Genomic DNA, 17404 nt, shown 5'->3' with positions numbered 1-17404 from the left:
GAAGACATCTATTCAGACTAAGTATGTAATAAAGAAAAGGCAATACAGGAGGAGATAATAACTTTTTACACATATTGTGGTTATGATGTGGAACTCACTGTGGCAAAAGTAATTAAAACCCACTATTTTTACTCATCTCATGTAATCCTACAATATACTCCAGAATAGCCAAAATGCATGCAAAAACAGTTACGTGTGGTTCAGTCTACAAGTATAGGCTACATCCACCTTACAGACCAAATCTTAGAAGCCAAGAGAAGTGGCAGCTTGTTTGTATTAACCATTCTACTGGTACCGATTTTCAGTCTGCCTACAGAAATGAGTACTTCCTATAGTATTTTGCAACTTGCTACCCAATCACTGCTGCTCAGACAGTCATAAAAGAAACAAAATATATGTCAGACTAATGCCGATTGCCCTTTTTTTCCCTCCCCTCATCAATTGAGAGATTTCAAGAAACAAAAGCAAATAAATTCCAGGCTTAAAACCAGCTATTTATGATTACTGCAATATTTTTATCTACACATCTATAGCAGACTGCAAACATTTTACATTTATGACACATATCAAGCAACCTGTTTGGTTTTGTTCCTGGTTTTCATCAAATACCCCAATCTTCCTGTATATGTAAACCTATACATGACAATCAATAAATAGCAAAACATAAAATAAACATGCTCTCTGTAGCCATCACATCTGTAATTTTTAATAAGTTATATAAATGATTCCTTTATATTTCATTACAATTATGAGTATCAATAACCTCCATCCAAACTACTTTTTTTAATATAACAAAGGGGGAGAGGGAAATCTGACCAAAAAGCATAAATTTTGTTGAAAAGCTGAAAGATAACAGCAAGATTCTTTATAAGATTCTCTGTACAAAACAACTAAGTGATATTTTCTAGACTGTCTGCAAAATATACATCCTTGGCTTCTACAACCCGTAATGAAATTAGAATTAAGAACAAACTGCAGATGACTGAACTTCAAATTTATAGAACTATTTCCAAAGAAATAGTTCCTTTGGTCTCTTACAGAAGAAAAAATTTTGAAGTTGAACAGAAGGTTTCAAGAATGACTACTATCCCCCTACAAATAAGCTTCAATAAGTAAGATAATTACTTAACACAAAGTCTTATTTTTAAGCTAGAATTCTAAAGATTTACAACAGAACAACAGAATGGCAATATTGGGTTCACAAGCTTTAGTATACTAATGTAGTACTTCACTAGGAAATGCTCTCTCAGTGCACTGATTATTATTAAGTTGTACCAATTTAAAAAACAAAAAAATCCCACTAGATAGAAATAACAAGAAATGAACTGCATTTCCTGACTTGGAAAACAGTGCAGTCATTTCAATACAATGATTTTTAGGCATACCACAAAATGAGCTACTTACAACATAAAAGCAGTGAAGTGATCTCCAGAAGTAATACCATCAGATACTGTTCAAAATCAGGTAGAATATGGAAAAGACGAGTAACTGAAAATTTATATCCTCCAGCAAGTTACAGACAAATGTCTGTAATAAGTGATCAAAGTTCTGTAGTCATGGACATCAGCCATTTTTAAGAGCATTCACTACAAAGCTGACAGATACGCAACTATATTAATATAAGTGTGTTTTAAAGCACTGTTAACCTTGCTTGCTCCAATTAAACCAATGAAAACTTTTATGGAAAAAAAAAAATTATATACTGTACTTCAAGAATCATTCCCCTCAAATTAAACAGAAAAAGTAATGTGAAAACAGTCAGAACTGCTGCATTAGAATGATTATCTTGAAGATGACACTCAGAGGGTAAAGCAGAAATTAAGGGCAACTCAACACTTTAGCAAACAAGTGCAAGAATGAAACCCCCACTATTTTACTCTACTTTCCAAGTACCTGTAAGTCACAATGAACTGATGAAGATATAAATGCAAAGAACCATCTGTATTTTTCTTTATAAAAAAAAGTACAATCAAAGAATCCAAAATAGTTAAGAAATGAATTAATTCGAGGGGGTTTTATAACCATTTGAAAGGAACAACAAATATAGTTCTGTGCACCCTGTATTTTCACTAATCCTCAACTCAGCCATAGCAGGCCCGGTCACTTCATGAACACTAGACAGAAATAAGCCCTTTTAAAAACCTAGCTTAAAAAAAAAGCCTCAGCGCCATTCTGCCATCACTTAGAAAAAACGTTATTCTTTTTTTGCCACTGAATGCAGTGGGACTATACTAGTGCATAGTTATCTTCAGAACTACAGCTATACTGTGATTTCATGTAAAGCAGAAGAAACTTACTAAATTCAATGAAACTGCACTAGTGTAGGTAGGATTAGAGTAAGACCTCCTGTTTCAACCTGGTAAGACCTACTTAACAAAGCTACTTTGACTTGATGCACTTCATTTGCTTCTTCTAATAACAAAGAAGGACATCCCACCTCCTGTATGGAACTATTTCTTTCAAATTACAAAAATAGGATTGTCTTTGGGGAAAAAAAAATAAGAAACTTAGGTTAATTATAGGAAGCCGCAGTGAAGTGGGAAATGGGAGAAATGGCCATATTTTAGCTGAATAGAATTGACACAGTAAAGCTGATGGAGAACCTAAAAACATGAAAGGGAATTGGCTTATATTCTATTTATGACTTGTATCTGAACATTTCATAGCAGTAAGTCCACAACATTCTACAAAGCACAATTCAAAAGCAAAACCAGTTATATTTAGAAATATTAAAAATACTCAAAATTGCCCCCAAATCAGACTTCATAAACATATTTTTTTTAAAATACAACCACCACAGCCTTCTACAAATGGTGTTGCATATTATATGGAGTTAGTATTTGGTCCCGGTTTTCTTCATACTTTTCTATCATTTTCTGCATGTCATGGTCAGCTCCAATAACCTTGAAAAGAAGAACATGAACTTTAGAAATAATTGACACCATAAAACACAGTTGCTTTTGAGCAAAATAGAACAGGACTACCACTGAAGCCAAACCAATATACTCCTAGAGATCTGTCCAATTAGCTTTCTGTTCAGAATTTGGCATTCATTGAAAAGCTACATGTCTGATCCTGCAAACAATCACAGTGAACAGACCCTAAAATTCCACCGAAGAGATGTAAGATCAGACTTTTATGCTATACACTAGGGATAGCTGTAAACATTTTTCCAAGGTTTTCCTTCTCCAAAGGTTATTAGAAAAGCAGATTTATTTACTTTTACCACTAAGTAACACTCTTAATATTTGAAGAGTACAATCCTCCATATGCTTAATTGGTTGTTAACTAAAATAATACTCACAAGCACTGGGCAGGAAACTTCAAATAGTGTATGTTTAATGAGCCACTCTTCATAGAGCTGATGAATAGCTTCTAAATAGTCCTAGAAAACAGGCATTCAAATAACACATATGCCCATAGTTGAAACACACATTGCAATTTTTATACATTTGGTAAGTAGTTAAGAACTATATATAAAAGCCAGCATCAGATATTTCCACTAACAAAAATAAAAAGCATCAGAAGGTTTCTGAGAAAAATGAATTCCCAGTATAAGGTTTTACTCCATGAAGAACCTCAAAGACACGGCTTACAGAAGCACAGGGCCCTCAGCTCCTTTTAAGATCAAGAACCATGTTACTCTCCCATAAGTGTTAATGTGGCTCAAGATTTTACAGAGAAAAATACAACAAAGAGAAGTAAGGACAAAAAAGGCAAGACTGCAAAGAATATGTATTGAAGGCACTCTGTGTCAATACACTTTCTTAAAATTCCCAGTTCACTTCTCCTAACTCTGACTCAATTTCCTCTAAAAGCACTTCTGCCTGTCATCAACTATCAGTTTTGGGTTTTTTTTTTCCACAGAGACCACTTTACATTTTTCATTCAGAATTGCTGCCCCCCAACCCTCAGTAGAGCTGCAAAGTAACACAATGTCTCTTCAAATCCATTATATGGAGGATTTATTCTCCAAGGCAAAATTCCACATGGGCCAAAATTTAACTCTTTCATGTATCTTCAACTGACAATGTCTTCTATTGAACTACCCAACACTAGAGATACCCTTGTAGTTAGTATACAGTATGTCTTCTGTAACTACATTTATTTCTGGTTAGGCTTTCTTTAGGAGAAAACTCTAATGAAAGGCCATTCTGTAAACTGCAACACAGAAAGTGATCATTCAGTTACTACAGTTTATTTTTAAGCAGATTCCCATGCTAACAATTTTCAAGAAGTTGCGGCTTTTCAGACACAAGCAGAGACACTTTTCATGCATAAACATCCCAGTAACAGCAGACAACAGAAAGTGCCCACATAAATCTTCAGCACCTGCATGCACAGGTATTTGTGCTTCAACTGGGTCCTTTTATGCCATTTAATGATACAAAAGCAACTGCCTTTTTATATCTTAGAGAAGATTAACAGTTGATTAATACTGCACCTGAACAGTCAGCTATAGTACACTGATTACTAAAACATAACCCTTGGGCAAGTCAGTGTGCATGATAGATCTTTTTTTTTAAATAAATCAAAATTAAATACTGAAGTTTTAGTTTGCAGTGGAAACAGCTGCACCACATTTTGGCAATACACTCAGGATATGATTTTAGTATTTAGATTGGAATCATTATGTTTTTAAAGCTCATTGTAACCACATATATTGAAGGAACTGCTTACCAGAGGAATGATCTTTTCCTCTTCTCTGCATCTTCTCTTTAACCTCTCATAACAAACTTCAGGAGAAGTCTGAAGATAAACTGTCATAACAAAAATTGTAATAGTTATGTTCAAGGATCAGCTTTAAAAGCAAAGAGGAAACTTACTTCACAAACTATAGAAGGAAAGAATCCTGACTTGGGTACTACCACTGAACCTCTCCTTTGGCATTACTGTTAATCAACCCATGAACAATCCATGAATTCATGCTGTCTGATGCTACACACTGCAACCACCTTTATATTGAATAATGTGATTATTTATGACCCATGAAACAAGAACTGTTTTTTCTCCAAGTAAGGAAACCCACCCAACAAACATGGCCCTCCAGATCCCATCAAAATTTTACCTATCAAATCGACTGAAACATCAGTGTTGTTCTGGATCCAGTCAAACCATTCTGATAGGACAACATAATCCACCTCTGGCATTTTTCCGCTGAATAAACATAAAAGTCATCACTCACTGAACAGCATGCACAGATTAATTCTAAACTCATATTTTTTTCACCTGACTAGAATTACTCCCAATTTACTCCAGCATATGTGACATGAAAAAAAGACCAATATTATGCCCACCGAAATTGAAGGCCTCATAAAGCATTGTTTATACAGCAGAAAGACCAAATCTTTTTCTTAAAAAAAACCAACCAAACACAAAGTTCCTATTATTAACAGTTACAAGCTATTTTCCCCATTACAGTTAAGAAATAATTACTTAGTGACTAAGAAGAAAAACATTACCACATTGACATTTATACAATAACAACAAATTAGTGTCAATGGTATTTATTGCTCAGGTTCTTTATATCAGGTTCATTTCAAATATATCTGAACTACTGCACTGCATGTCACAAGAAAGGCTTAATTTACTAGGCAGCAATGACAATTCATTACAGAAGCCATAGTAAAGAGCAGTGAAAAAATAATGACACTGAGTAAGTAAAATTTACTCCCACTGTAAGAAACATTTGTGGAAGGAGTACTGAAATATTCAACATGCTTTATTTGAACTCTGTATTCAGAGAGCACAGACAATATTGGAGAAAACTGTCCCAAAGTTATCTCAGTAAGAATAATAAACTATCAAACAACTCATGTAAAAGGGAGTCTATAGAGGACGTACTAAGAATCACATATTATGTTTTTACTAGTATTGGAATCTCCACTTATTATCATATTCCTCAATAGTCAAATATTACTAGTTTTACATTATTCTGTCTTCAAAACTGGTGATAGTAACACATACTCCACACTCTTTCCTAAATGCCTCTGCAACTGAAACATAAAAAAAGACATAGGGTCAAGAGGCTCCTGTCCTCTCTAGCTGAACGATTAAGACCAGCTGCAATATTTTAAGTAGTGCTGAAGGAAAAGATTCCACAGATTTCTAAACCATTCTCCTGGCAACATGCTTTGATCACTGGCAAAACTGAGTAAAGATAATCCAGAAATATATTTCTGCTTAAGTATGCAAGAAAGCAAAACCCATATTTGTACCACCTACCTTCTTTATCTGCCATCCAGCTGAATACCTTGCCTCCCAAAGCACCCAAGAAATGGGCTAACACAATTCACCACTGTTCTAATATATCAATTATATACGTTTCTGGGTAGCAGGCATATACATAAGCCAAATACTGATTCTGCTACTTTTCTCCAAGATATATGGGGAAAACAGGAAGGTCAAAAGGAATTAGAAATACGAAAAAGCTCCACTATTCTTACCCTAAAAGTCAGATACATCCAGGTCAATTCTGCATGGACCTGCCCTGCAGACAACATGCCTTTGCCTCCCACACTGCCTGCATCAGTGGAGTCCCCCAGATAATCCTGTGAGGATTCTGGATCAGGCTCAAGATCCACAAAGATACAGGTAACGTAGCAGGCACAAAAGGATGTTTTCATTTCCAAAGTTTGCTGACATTTGACTCCTACCAAGTAAAGTTTTTACTGCAAAAGTTAAACATGAATGGAATGAGCTTTCTATCATAAATAACTATGAATTCAAATGGGACAAAGTGAATTACTACTGCTTACCCTACAACATATCATGCATACTCACGTGCACTCATTTAAAATTCTTCTAAAGTTTTACACCTAACATGAGCGTGTCTTTCGGTGCTAAACTCAGATATGCATGAGTGTCCAAGTTCTTACTGTGATTGCACATCTCTGCATGCTGGAGAAGCTCACAACAACTGCTCAGAATTTAAGCCTTCCATCATCATCGTAAATCTTACTGTTTCTCTCTCTGGGAAAAAGCCTGCAACGCCAAAACACAAATACTGAGTGAAATTGGATCAAAGAAGAGCTGGTATTCCTGATATTCCCACAGCTCTTCATCCCTTCCTTAAACTAATCATTCTCCTAAAGGAGAAGAGCTTGTGTAGACTAGAGATAACAAGGGATTCTTCTCCACCTTTAAGACTGAGACCCTAAGCAATACCTTCTCTTACAGAAAGAAAGCAGAAAATAACCTCTGCTCTTTGCAGGATGCTTGCCCCAGTCTGAGTCTTATTTTGAATAAAAGTTTTACTTCACTTTTACATAGTTTTAATGGGACAATGCCTTCCATATAGCTATTTAACAACCCCTTTGCTGAAGATACCTGTTGAATAACTTGAGCCTGAGGGGGTTTTTTGATAACATTTTCAGCAAAGTTTAAAGATATGTCAGGTTAGTTCTGTTTTCCAGACCTTTCATCAGACAGGCATTGTTCCAATTTCTACAACGGGCAACCTCTCCTGTGTTCTCTGCATGATTTCCACATGTTGACTAACCTACATAAAAATTAGGATCACTCCCCTACAGAGACAGGAGGTTCCTTCTAGGAAACAGTAACAAGGAAGGAAAAAGCCTCTGGAGGATACAAAGGAATTCTCCTTTGCAAAGTCCGTTTAGTTAAAGAATGATTTTTAAAATTTTCATACAGCAGTTGAACATAAAGCACAGCATGGGAAGCAATCGTTTTAAGTTATAAGGCCTTTCCCCTGCCACAGGGCACTACTATCCTTCTACTTAAAAGTATCAAGTGTAAAGTTTGTATTTTCTCTTTGTTCCTCTGATGGCTAAGACACTATCTTCTAATTTTTAGCCCTTAACATATCCACAGCCTTTTTGTATCTAATTATTCTTTTGTTAGTATAGTCTTGCAATTTCAATAACTCCCATATGTTTGCACCCGGTGTGTCTGTAGGCGACACGTGTATTCTCCCAACCTTTCTATACAAGTATGTCAAGCTGGTTTTGTCTCTTTAAACAGGCCTTCCATTCTTTTGATCATGCCAGTATCTCAGCGTCACGCCTGTTTCAGTTTTAGTTCTAGTTCATGTATCATGAACGAGCAGTTAGAAGTGTAAAAAGTAATGCTAAAAAGCTCTCATAAAGGCTGTGTAGAAAAGCACCAATATTTCCATCTTCCTCCTGGAAGCCCTTTGCCAGATACATGCAAGAGTCACATTTACTCTTCTCTGGGCTACGCAATACTAGGGTTATTTTGTGCTAAAGTTTTACTTATCTATAAATACATAAAAAGATACATATATTTCTGCTTTTTGACTTACAATCTTTCCTCTTCAAATTGAAATTTCTGTTGTCAGTTCAACTGAATGACAGAATTTATCAGCATACTCTCACCCTTGGTACCAACGCATCAATCCAAAGGCTGATCCAACAGGAGTAACCTCCTTCCAGCCTGATACGTGCCCTTTCAGTATCTCCCTTCAATGGGATTTCCTATCACATTACAACACCAGCTTCTGCACTTATGAATAATCATTCATGCAAGTCTCCCAAAACCTCCTTGATAATATGTGACTTCAATTCAGATCGATGAGAATGCCTTTGTTGGGGGGACGGGGGACGGGGGACGGGACACGGGACGACACGCATGACACGACACTTTACAAAACACAATTAGATTAGTCTAACATGATGTGTTGTTGGTCACTGACTTTAACTTTTGTCCAAAGCTTTAGTTATTCTTTCCTTCATCATTTGTTCTGAAGTTGTGCTAAATACTGAAGCAGATGAACAAACCTGCAGTTACTAAGATGACTTTCCTTGCACCCTAATATGGGCTCGACAGTAGTTGTTTTAAGTCACAGGGATACTGCCTCTACATTACAATACTTTCTCCTAGTCTGAGATTTCACATGCTTTCATAACTCTCAAATCGTCTTTGTTTCTACTATAGTTGTTACTACTATTTCCATACTCCCATTATCATCCTTTCTTTTCTTAGATGCCGTTTTCTTTCCTGTACACAGACATAACTTTTAGTTTTTGAGACAAGTCTAGATGATCTTTAAAGAACTACAACACATAGGATAGGGCAGTGATCAAACAACATGGAGTAAAGCTATAGAACTGCTTGCCATAGGATGTCCTGGAAACTAGAGGTTTACACAGACTTAGAGGAAAACTGGACAGGTTCATGGAAAATACATGCCCTATGGGTTACTAAATACAGAGAAACCGCTGCTGAACAAGGAAGTCCCTAAACTGTAAGTTACTGGATATACTCAGAAATTACCATAAATGCTAACCCTGTTCTCACACTCTTTTCAAGTACTTTTGGCCATCACTGGAGACAATATGTAAGGGAGGACAGATTTACTTATTTTTCTAATGTGACTCAAAATGGCTATTTTCACGTAGCCCCAATTTTTCCTTGTTTTATTTATAATCCTTTTATAAACCCTTGTATCATATTTTGGTTTGTTATTGGTAGCATCAGCTGGCTTCTAGCTTGCTGTAACAAAACAAAGCAAATGCCTTCTGTCCAACATTAAAAAGTGCTGAAGCCACAAAACATCTTAGATGCCCTTAACAATGTTATTACAAAATTAATACATAGAGTTGACAAAAGCAAACAGCCTCATAGCAACAAAGTTCTCAGTCTTTGGGACAAAAGCACTTTGTCTACAATGGGGGGAAAAAAAGCCAATAATTAAAAACAAGAAAGACATTCCAGTACATTTCCATTGTATGCAGACTGAGATAAGTAATGTCTCTTTCTGTTTGTCTCGCATTTTACTGTGTCTCTCCCAACTTTCAAAGCAGTTCCAGTAACAGCCTAGGAGCTTATGTAGCATGGATGCCATCTTGTGGCACGCAGCCATTCTCCCTGCAGACAGGGGCAAGAAACTGGTTTTGTCCCTTAAGACCACTGAAAAATCCATTAAACAACAATCTGTTACACGCACTTCTCAATAGAAGGTCAGCATTCAAAACAAAACAAAAAAAAAAAAAAATCAACACTGATTACTGCACTATTTTAGTTAGTATGGGATGGGCAAGTTATACATCAGCCAGGTAATAAATGCTTTTTCTATTTCAGGCCACAATCTTATCCCCCAGAACAAAATAACCCAGGTTAGACCCGACTGCTCTACCCCTGGCCCAAGCACACCTGGAGGTGGGGATCTGATTCAGAAAGTGACATTTAGAGACAAACAGCTCTTGTTCTTTCTTTACTTACTAGCCTATGAAGGTTTGCGGTCTATTTTGATCATATGAATCCTGATTCTGAGCAACAGCATGTGACTCGACTTCCTGCTTGTCAGTCAAGTTCACGCTTGCAAGAAATGCCAATCCTGGATGCAAGGTTGAATAACGCTATCTAGCTCTCTCCCTCCTAGTCTTATTCGTTATATCCTCATGATTTTTTACCTGTTCAGTATGTGTTTGCTTTGATTTAAGCAAGACTTTTGTATTCAGCTGGAGAGCAGATAACTTCAATAAACGGTGTTCTAAATAATAAGATGTTCTAAATATACAAGAGCGCTTCTGAAAAAGGTTCTCACCTGGCCCATGTCCTACAGGTTTTATTCTACCAGTGGGCACCACGTCCCATACAAAACACACTGCCACTCCAACACAGAACTGACAGATTTTACAGACCACTTACATCCAAATTACCACAGAAATCATCAGCTGATTATATTTTTTAAGTCTAATTAAGTCAAGAAAGTAAAGTAGAAAACCATATAGCATACCTTCGATACAGATTTTCTACAAAAATGTATTTTGCACTGTGAATTGATCGCTCCATCATTCTTATGGGGGAAATCTACAAAATAAAACTTGACAGTCACTTTTCCGCATATTTGTTTCTTTTCAAGCTCTTATTTCACATCATGTCCTTTACATTATGAAATACATTCACATTTTCAGTTCTTCCAGATCTTGTGATAAAAAGAACAACCCTAATCTTACTTACGGTCACTGCATTAGTAAACACCTACATAACTAATCTGTTTTTCATACACAAGTTTCAAAGGTAACTGCAAAAGTATTCAGCTGAGCACCTGAAGTTAACCAGCGGTACAAAAAAGCAGCAATCCACTTAAGATTTGCAGAGCAACAGGAACTTCCACCTTCAGGTGTGTCACTGTGTCAACAGCACAGGCCTAACATCAGAAAAACTGTAACAAGAACACAGAACTTTTTAAAGAAATAATTACAACTGACAAAGCACTGGCCTTAGCCAGTCGTGCATGTGTTCAAACAAACAGCACTTCATTTCGGAGAAGAGAGATTCTCTGACACTCTCTGGCCCCTGCAGAGCACGGCAACCATGGCAGAGCTCTTTCCAACCAGGTATCCTGCACTTTAATGACCATGGAAGCAACAATTGCTCCAGCAAGGCGCAAATGACAGCAAAGCACAGATTGAAACGCAGGGCGATCCTCAGGAATTTTTGAATGAACATTTTCTGCAACAGAATAAGATTTCTATTATCTTGAAAAAAACACCTCTTCCAAAAAGCTAATGATTGTACGTGCGGTATCCCTATCATATGTGGTACTTCTGAAAGTTTGCCCTGACACAAACTCAGAAAATATAATGCAAGAACAATCATTAAGGTATAGGCATGCCACCTAAGATCAGATCTTGTAATCAGGCAATGGAGGACTTAGCACAGAATGTAACAACAGGTGTTTGACGGAAAGAAAAATGAACAGGTCCTGATAAAAAGGTAGAGTGTGTGAATCGATACAGGAAAAGAAAAAATGACAAGGAAAAAAATTATGCAAACCATCTGAAAAAAAGCAGTAGAAATTTTAGTGGAAGTATTTTGGACAAACACAAAAAGCAATGGCTAAATTTGTGCTAGACAGCATGGAGCAGCAGAATGAATACTAACACCATCTTTAAGATTACCTAATGTTTGCCAAAGATTTGAAATAGCTAAATTTATATCGAGACCAATTACAGACAAGTCACTGATGTGTGGTGAGGAAGAGATTTGTGCAAGTCTAGCTCATAAGGGTGGTGCAAAAAAAAGCAGTATTAGTTTGGGGAAGTAAAAGTTCTGAGCAGGTAGGAAGCGGACGTTTCGCCCCTGGAGCACGAGTTGAGCATATCAACAATGTCTCTGCACCACAAAAATTCACACTCACTGCAGGAACAAAAAAGGAACGTAAACAGCATCTTAACTTTTGGATACAAGGTTAAAAACATTTATTACTTATAACTGCATCTAACTCCTTTTTAAATTAAAAGAAAAATATATTTATTTACCATTGGTCTGGTATGCTGCTCCAGCATTGTAAGCTGTATGTAAGTCTGTAACGTTATCCCCCATCTTGATGCATCTTGGTACATTAAGCCCTGGAGTTAGAGATAGAAGTGAGACAGACAGACATTTCAGTTCGGTCAAACAGCAAAAAAAGTGAAGTTGGGTATTTCATAAGCTTTTGCACTACAACAGAACTGCTAAAAGTAGTGCACTAAAACAGCTGACACCAGGTTTGAGAAGAATTAAGGGATCATTTGCTCTCCACAATGCAGATTTAAGAATTACAGTCCTGGTCCTTGGAGACACTTAAGTGGGGCACTTGGAATGCTTGCTGAAGTCAACAGGAATTAGTTACTCTGCACCTGGAACAGTCAGGACCAAGGCATAGCTCTTATGAGACAGTTCGAATACGTTTAATAATTAAAAAAAACATGTCTGCTACTCTATTTTTGTGCACTGACAGACTCTCAGTACACCCAGTCCATCCAGAAATGCAAATATGGTTCCAGTAAGTATGTTCTGGGCCTCAGAAAGGTGTCTTTAAACACAGACAACTGTTCTTCCCAAAGGATCCTCAAAGCAGTTCTCAGATCTTCCACTCTTTCTGATTGCTGCAATTCCACACACACATACAAGCAACAGCCTATCCTGCAAAGCAGAGAAAAGATCTGACTCAAAATAAAACATCGCTCAGTGCCTATTTGCTGAGGTGACAAGCTTTAAGTCAGCAGCATGGCTTCAGTCCACAGATCTGACCTCCTCCTTGTCTCCTTGTCCAAGATCAGAACGAGAAAGTATGCTGCAGTGCACAGATTGCCGAGATAATGTGCGACACAGCCAAGCATGCCCCATCCCTTTACTAAGAAAGTAAAGCATCAGCAACTCCTAGTAGGGAGAATTTACTTTTCCAGAGGACCTATGCTAGCAGTAATTACATCAAATACATGTTAGGGCACATGTGGTTTGGAGTGTATCCACACTGCTGTGTTGACAGCAAATTCCACATGATCTTGAGCATAGGTACCCATCTCAGCCAGCAATGAGATTTTTTGCAATGGAGGTGATCATACAAGCAGGGAAGACTGACATCAGAAAGGACTTCAACCATCCCAGCAAAAGCATTATCTGCAGATGTAGTCAGAGCCCTGACTGCTGTCTCCAAGCACAGCTGTGACAAAGGGACATACTTGTGGGGAATGGTTCCAAGAAGCTATGACTACCCAAAAGACAACAGAGGCTCTCAACACCTCACAGGACTGAATTTTCCGTATCTTCAGCAGTCAAACAATATTAACTGATCAGATGCACCTCTCACTTTCTCAGGTAATTTAATAGCAAAGACATTCCTCCCTTCTTTGAAATAGGCATAAGTAAATTTAGAAACAACTGTCACACTCAGGGCTTAACTTTCTGTGAGTTTCTTTAACTCATACCCAATAAAAGACCCAGTACTTGCTGAAACCACATTTTATATGCAATGTTTCTATTACACGCATGTCTTAATCACAGTAAAAGATCTTTTGCATCATGGAGCTTTATTTTTTGCTGTATGAGATTATGACCACACCTTCTGTAACAGTTTTGCTGATTGGTAAGAAGTCCTCATGCATGTCGTTCTAGAAGAACAGTAATTGTAATTGTAGAACTAATTTGTGCCACTTACCAGGATATTATGACCACGAACATTCCTCCACTTAGTCACCGGTTCTGTCAAAACCTTGTTAAAAAGAATTACTCCATGTTAAACATGTTTTAGGTTCGAAACACGTAATTTGACCCTACAAGTCTACAACCACTTTTAATGAATACTCCATTCAGTAAATCAGAGTATTCAGGACTTGCATTGGAAAGCTCATCCCTCTTCAAAAAACAGCACTGAATCCTGTAATACAAAAGGTAATAATCAACACCGTTAAAAAAATAGAGAAACATCATTATACAACATCTTTTTAGCATTTTTAAATCTCCAAAATAAAACACTGGATTGATTACCTAACGAGCCTGGATATAATTTCACTTTTTTGAGTCAAAATCAGTGCAATGTAAGGACAAGAATGGCTTAGCTGAGCACTGACTGCATTTCAATGACCTGCTCATTCCCTCACAAATTAACACTTCTCAGCAAAGGAAGAGAGGATCAGAACGCTATCATATTACTTTTCATTTTATTTTTGTGATCTAATGTATTGGGTCTGGCTGAGATGGAGTTAATACTCCCCATAGCAGCCCTCATAGCACTGTGCTCTGCATCAGTAGCTAGAAAGGTGTCGATAACACACCAGTGTTTTGGCTACAGCTGAGCAGTGGTGGCACAGCATCAAGGCTGTCTCTCCAACATTTTTGCCCCCCCGCAATGGCAGGCTGGGGCAGGGCAAGATCTTGGGAGGGGACATAACCAGGACAGCTGACCTAAACCAACCAAACAGATATTCCATACCATATGACGTCAGCTCAGATATAAAAGCTAAGTAAAGGGAGACGGAAGGGGGGGGCATTTTGTCTTCCGGAGCAACCACTACGGGTACTGAAGCCCTGCTTCCCGAGAAGTGGCTAGACCTCGCCTGCTGATGGGAAGTAGAGAATAACATCATTTGTTTTTTCTTTGCTTTTGCGCGCGCAACCTTTGCTATCACTTTATTAAACTGTCCTTATCTTGACCCACGAGCCTTTTGTTATATTTTCTCCCCCCCCATCCAGCTGAGGAGGGGGAGCGATAGAGCGGCTTTGGTGGGCACCTGGCATCCAACCAGGGTCAACCCACTACATCTAACAAACAAAATGTAATCAAAACTTTTACGAAATTAATCAGAAAAGCTTCTACCCTGAATAAGTAAAATCGCAAGTGACTTATCTGGTTCAAACAGGGTCTAAAAGCCCAATGACACTGCACAGCCAGGCCTAAGAGAATCTGATAAGCCTGGGAAGTTAACTAGCTTTTAAAAAATGTTGCACTATATGCAAATTAAAGTTTGCTGTCCTTTGAGTTAGTAGTTACTTACTCCATAAGGATCATTCCTGTTACCAAAATAACATTACCAAGTAACATCTGGCAACCCAGCATTTCCATGAGGAATCCTGAGACTTATTATCAAATGTGTTTCCAGATCTGCCAGGAAAAGTATTAATAATCTGATGTACACAAAAGCAATTGCTCACTGAGGTTTGACCTTGATTTTTTTTGAAATATAGTAAGCCTGCCCTTCCCCTAATCTTGTTCTAAGCAATATGAAATCGAATACCATCACAGTCTAAGAAATCTCCAGAAAGAATTCTAACAGATTTTTCATTTTTTAAAAAAGCCATCCATTTACTGGGATCTCAGTTACATGACATCAGTATTTTTACATCATTACTTCTTTGTCTCTACTTTGCTTCTTACAAGATATATCTAAGATTTAAGTGACATGAAAGAGCAAACGAGCATGCCCAAACATGCCCAATCCACGTGGGTTGCAGTTATTTTACAGAGGTACAAACTCTAATCCACAGGTTTTACTGATATTTTGTCATCCAGTACTGTTATTACATACGATCTAAATCTCTCTTCTACAATTTGGCTATAAATAGTTGGGGGGGGGGGAGCGCCTAAACATGTGCACCAATAAGGGCACTGGCTCACAACCTGCTGCTCCTTTCTCATTAGCCTAAGAAAGGACAACGCTTCAAAAGTTAACTGTCAATTCTGTCAAGACAAGCAGCTGCCGAATGATGTAAATAAAGACAAAGAAATGTACATCCAGTACCTCAATGCTGGTAGTTTGTGAAAAATAATCCAGGCATGTTGTTTTTCCACTTGCAATGTTCCCCTCTATACATATCTGCAGAAAAACAGTATCACCTTTAAAAATCATGCTATCACATAGTAGTGAACGGCCGATGTAAAAATATACTCTTTCCATATCAAACATACTATTTCCTTACAATGTAAATAGATTAGTTTATAGGAAGACATTGGGGATCAGTTTGGATTTTGTGATTCCCCGCAGACCACCACTTTTTCTCTCCCTGACATACATATACCAACCGTCTCTTTACCAGGCAAGGGGCCATCTTACTTTCTGGTACCCCCTGCAGAGCCAGCAGCCTGCCAGTGCTTCCAGCTTCCCACCCCCTTCCCATGGCCCCCACGCATATCAGAGGGTCACCTGCTGTGCTGCTGCTCCTCCACCCTGTCTACCACAACTCACCTCAGAGACTTCACCTTAACTTTCAACTTAAAATAAAGGCCAACTGAAGTAGTAATTTCAGTATCCATTAAATAGATAGCTTAAACATTAAGATGCATTAGATTTTTATTTTCAGAAACCTGCACAGTTACAGTAAACTGAAAGAATTTTGTTTCAGCTGTCTTAAAATAATTTATAGCTTAAAGTAATTAGATTCCAAATAAAAAATAATAATAATAATAAAAAAAAACCCTCACAGGCAGGGCTGTGTAGGGCAACTCCAATGCTACACACGCAACACTGACCCCAGACTGACACTTGTCCCTACAGAATACCATGCTTTTGCACAAATCCCTCACGGCTTTGTTGTGATTTACAGAACTTGGTAAGCGTGGGTTTGCACCGAATTAAGACCCAGTAAGAGACCCCCCCCACCTGACCACCACTCAGTAAAACAGCCCCGTCCAACGGCTGCCGATATACACACACTCAGATTACAACCACATCAGAGCTTGCACATTTTATACAGTTTTCCGAACAAATGCAAATACTTACAACCGTCTTTCTATCACCTTCTTTTATCAGATGTTGATCTAGAATGGAAATAAACAGGAGTTACAACCAAGAAGGAGGTCTTCCTAACTTACAGTTATGCTGAGCTTCTTAAGGTGAGCCCCTCCACGAAGTTTTTAGGCTCTCTATTGCTCAATATGAGTATCTGCTAAATTACCGATCTTTAAGGTTTGATGTAATCATTGGGTCATGTAACAGACACGCTGTGGCATACACTGACACAGTTTTAGCCCAGGTTCTCCATTCTCCTTGGCACTACGACGAGTCGAACGGTGAGCGCCTACGCTCTTTCAGCAGATTTTTGTCATGCTGACTACTTTCCAGTTAGTTTCCACTGGGCAAAAAAAAAAAGAATTTCACACCCCGCCCGCATCCTGTTTACCGCTCGGGCAGCGCCGAAACGGCAACGCGTGCGGGGG

At 37.9% G+C, this 17404-nt stretch overlaps 1 protein-coding gene across 1 annotated transcript in view; it reads right to left on the bottom strand.

Moving 5' to 3' along the window:
* Positions 1-560: 560 nt before the first annotated feature.
* The window catches only part of TK2 (thymidine kinase 2, mitochondrial), a 25002-nt gene continuing 8158 nt past the window's right edge, over positions 561-17404 (bottom strand). Inside the window, 9 exon segments of the mRNA XM_010585247.1 lie at positions 561-2903; positions 3305-3385; positions 4681-4760; positions 5069-5157; positions 10721-10794; positions 12249-12338; positions 13910-13963; positions 15990-16064; positions 16968-17005. Of these exon segments, the coding sequence (XP_010583549.1) occupies positions 2805-2903; positions 3305-3385; positions 4681-4760; positions 5069-5157; positions 10721-10794; positions 12249-12338; positions 13910-13963; positions 15990-16064; positions 16968-17005 (680 nt within the window). The 3' untranslated portion in view covers positions 561-2804.

Source organism: Haliaeetus leucocephalus, unplaced genomic scaffold (assembly GCF_000737465.1).
Source record: "Haliaeetus leucocephalus isolate CR32 unplaced genomic scaffold, Haliaeetus_leucocephalus-4.0 Scaffold92, whole genome shotgun sequence".
Classification (NCBI taxonomy): domain Eukaryota; kingdom Metazoa; phylum Chordata; class Aves; order Accipitriformes; family Accipitridae; genus Haliaeetus; species Haliaeetus leucocephalus.
This window is presented reverse-complemented; position numbering and strand designations above follow the sequence as displayed.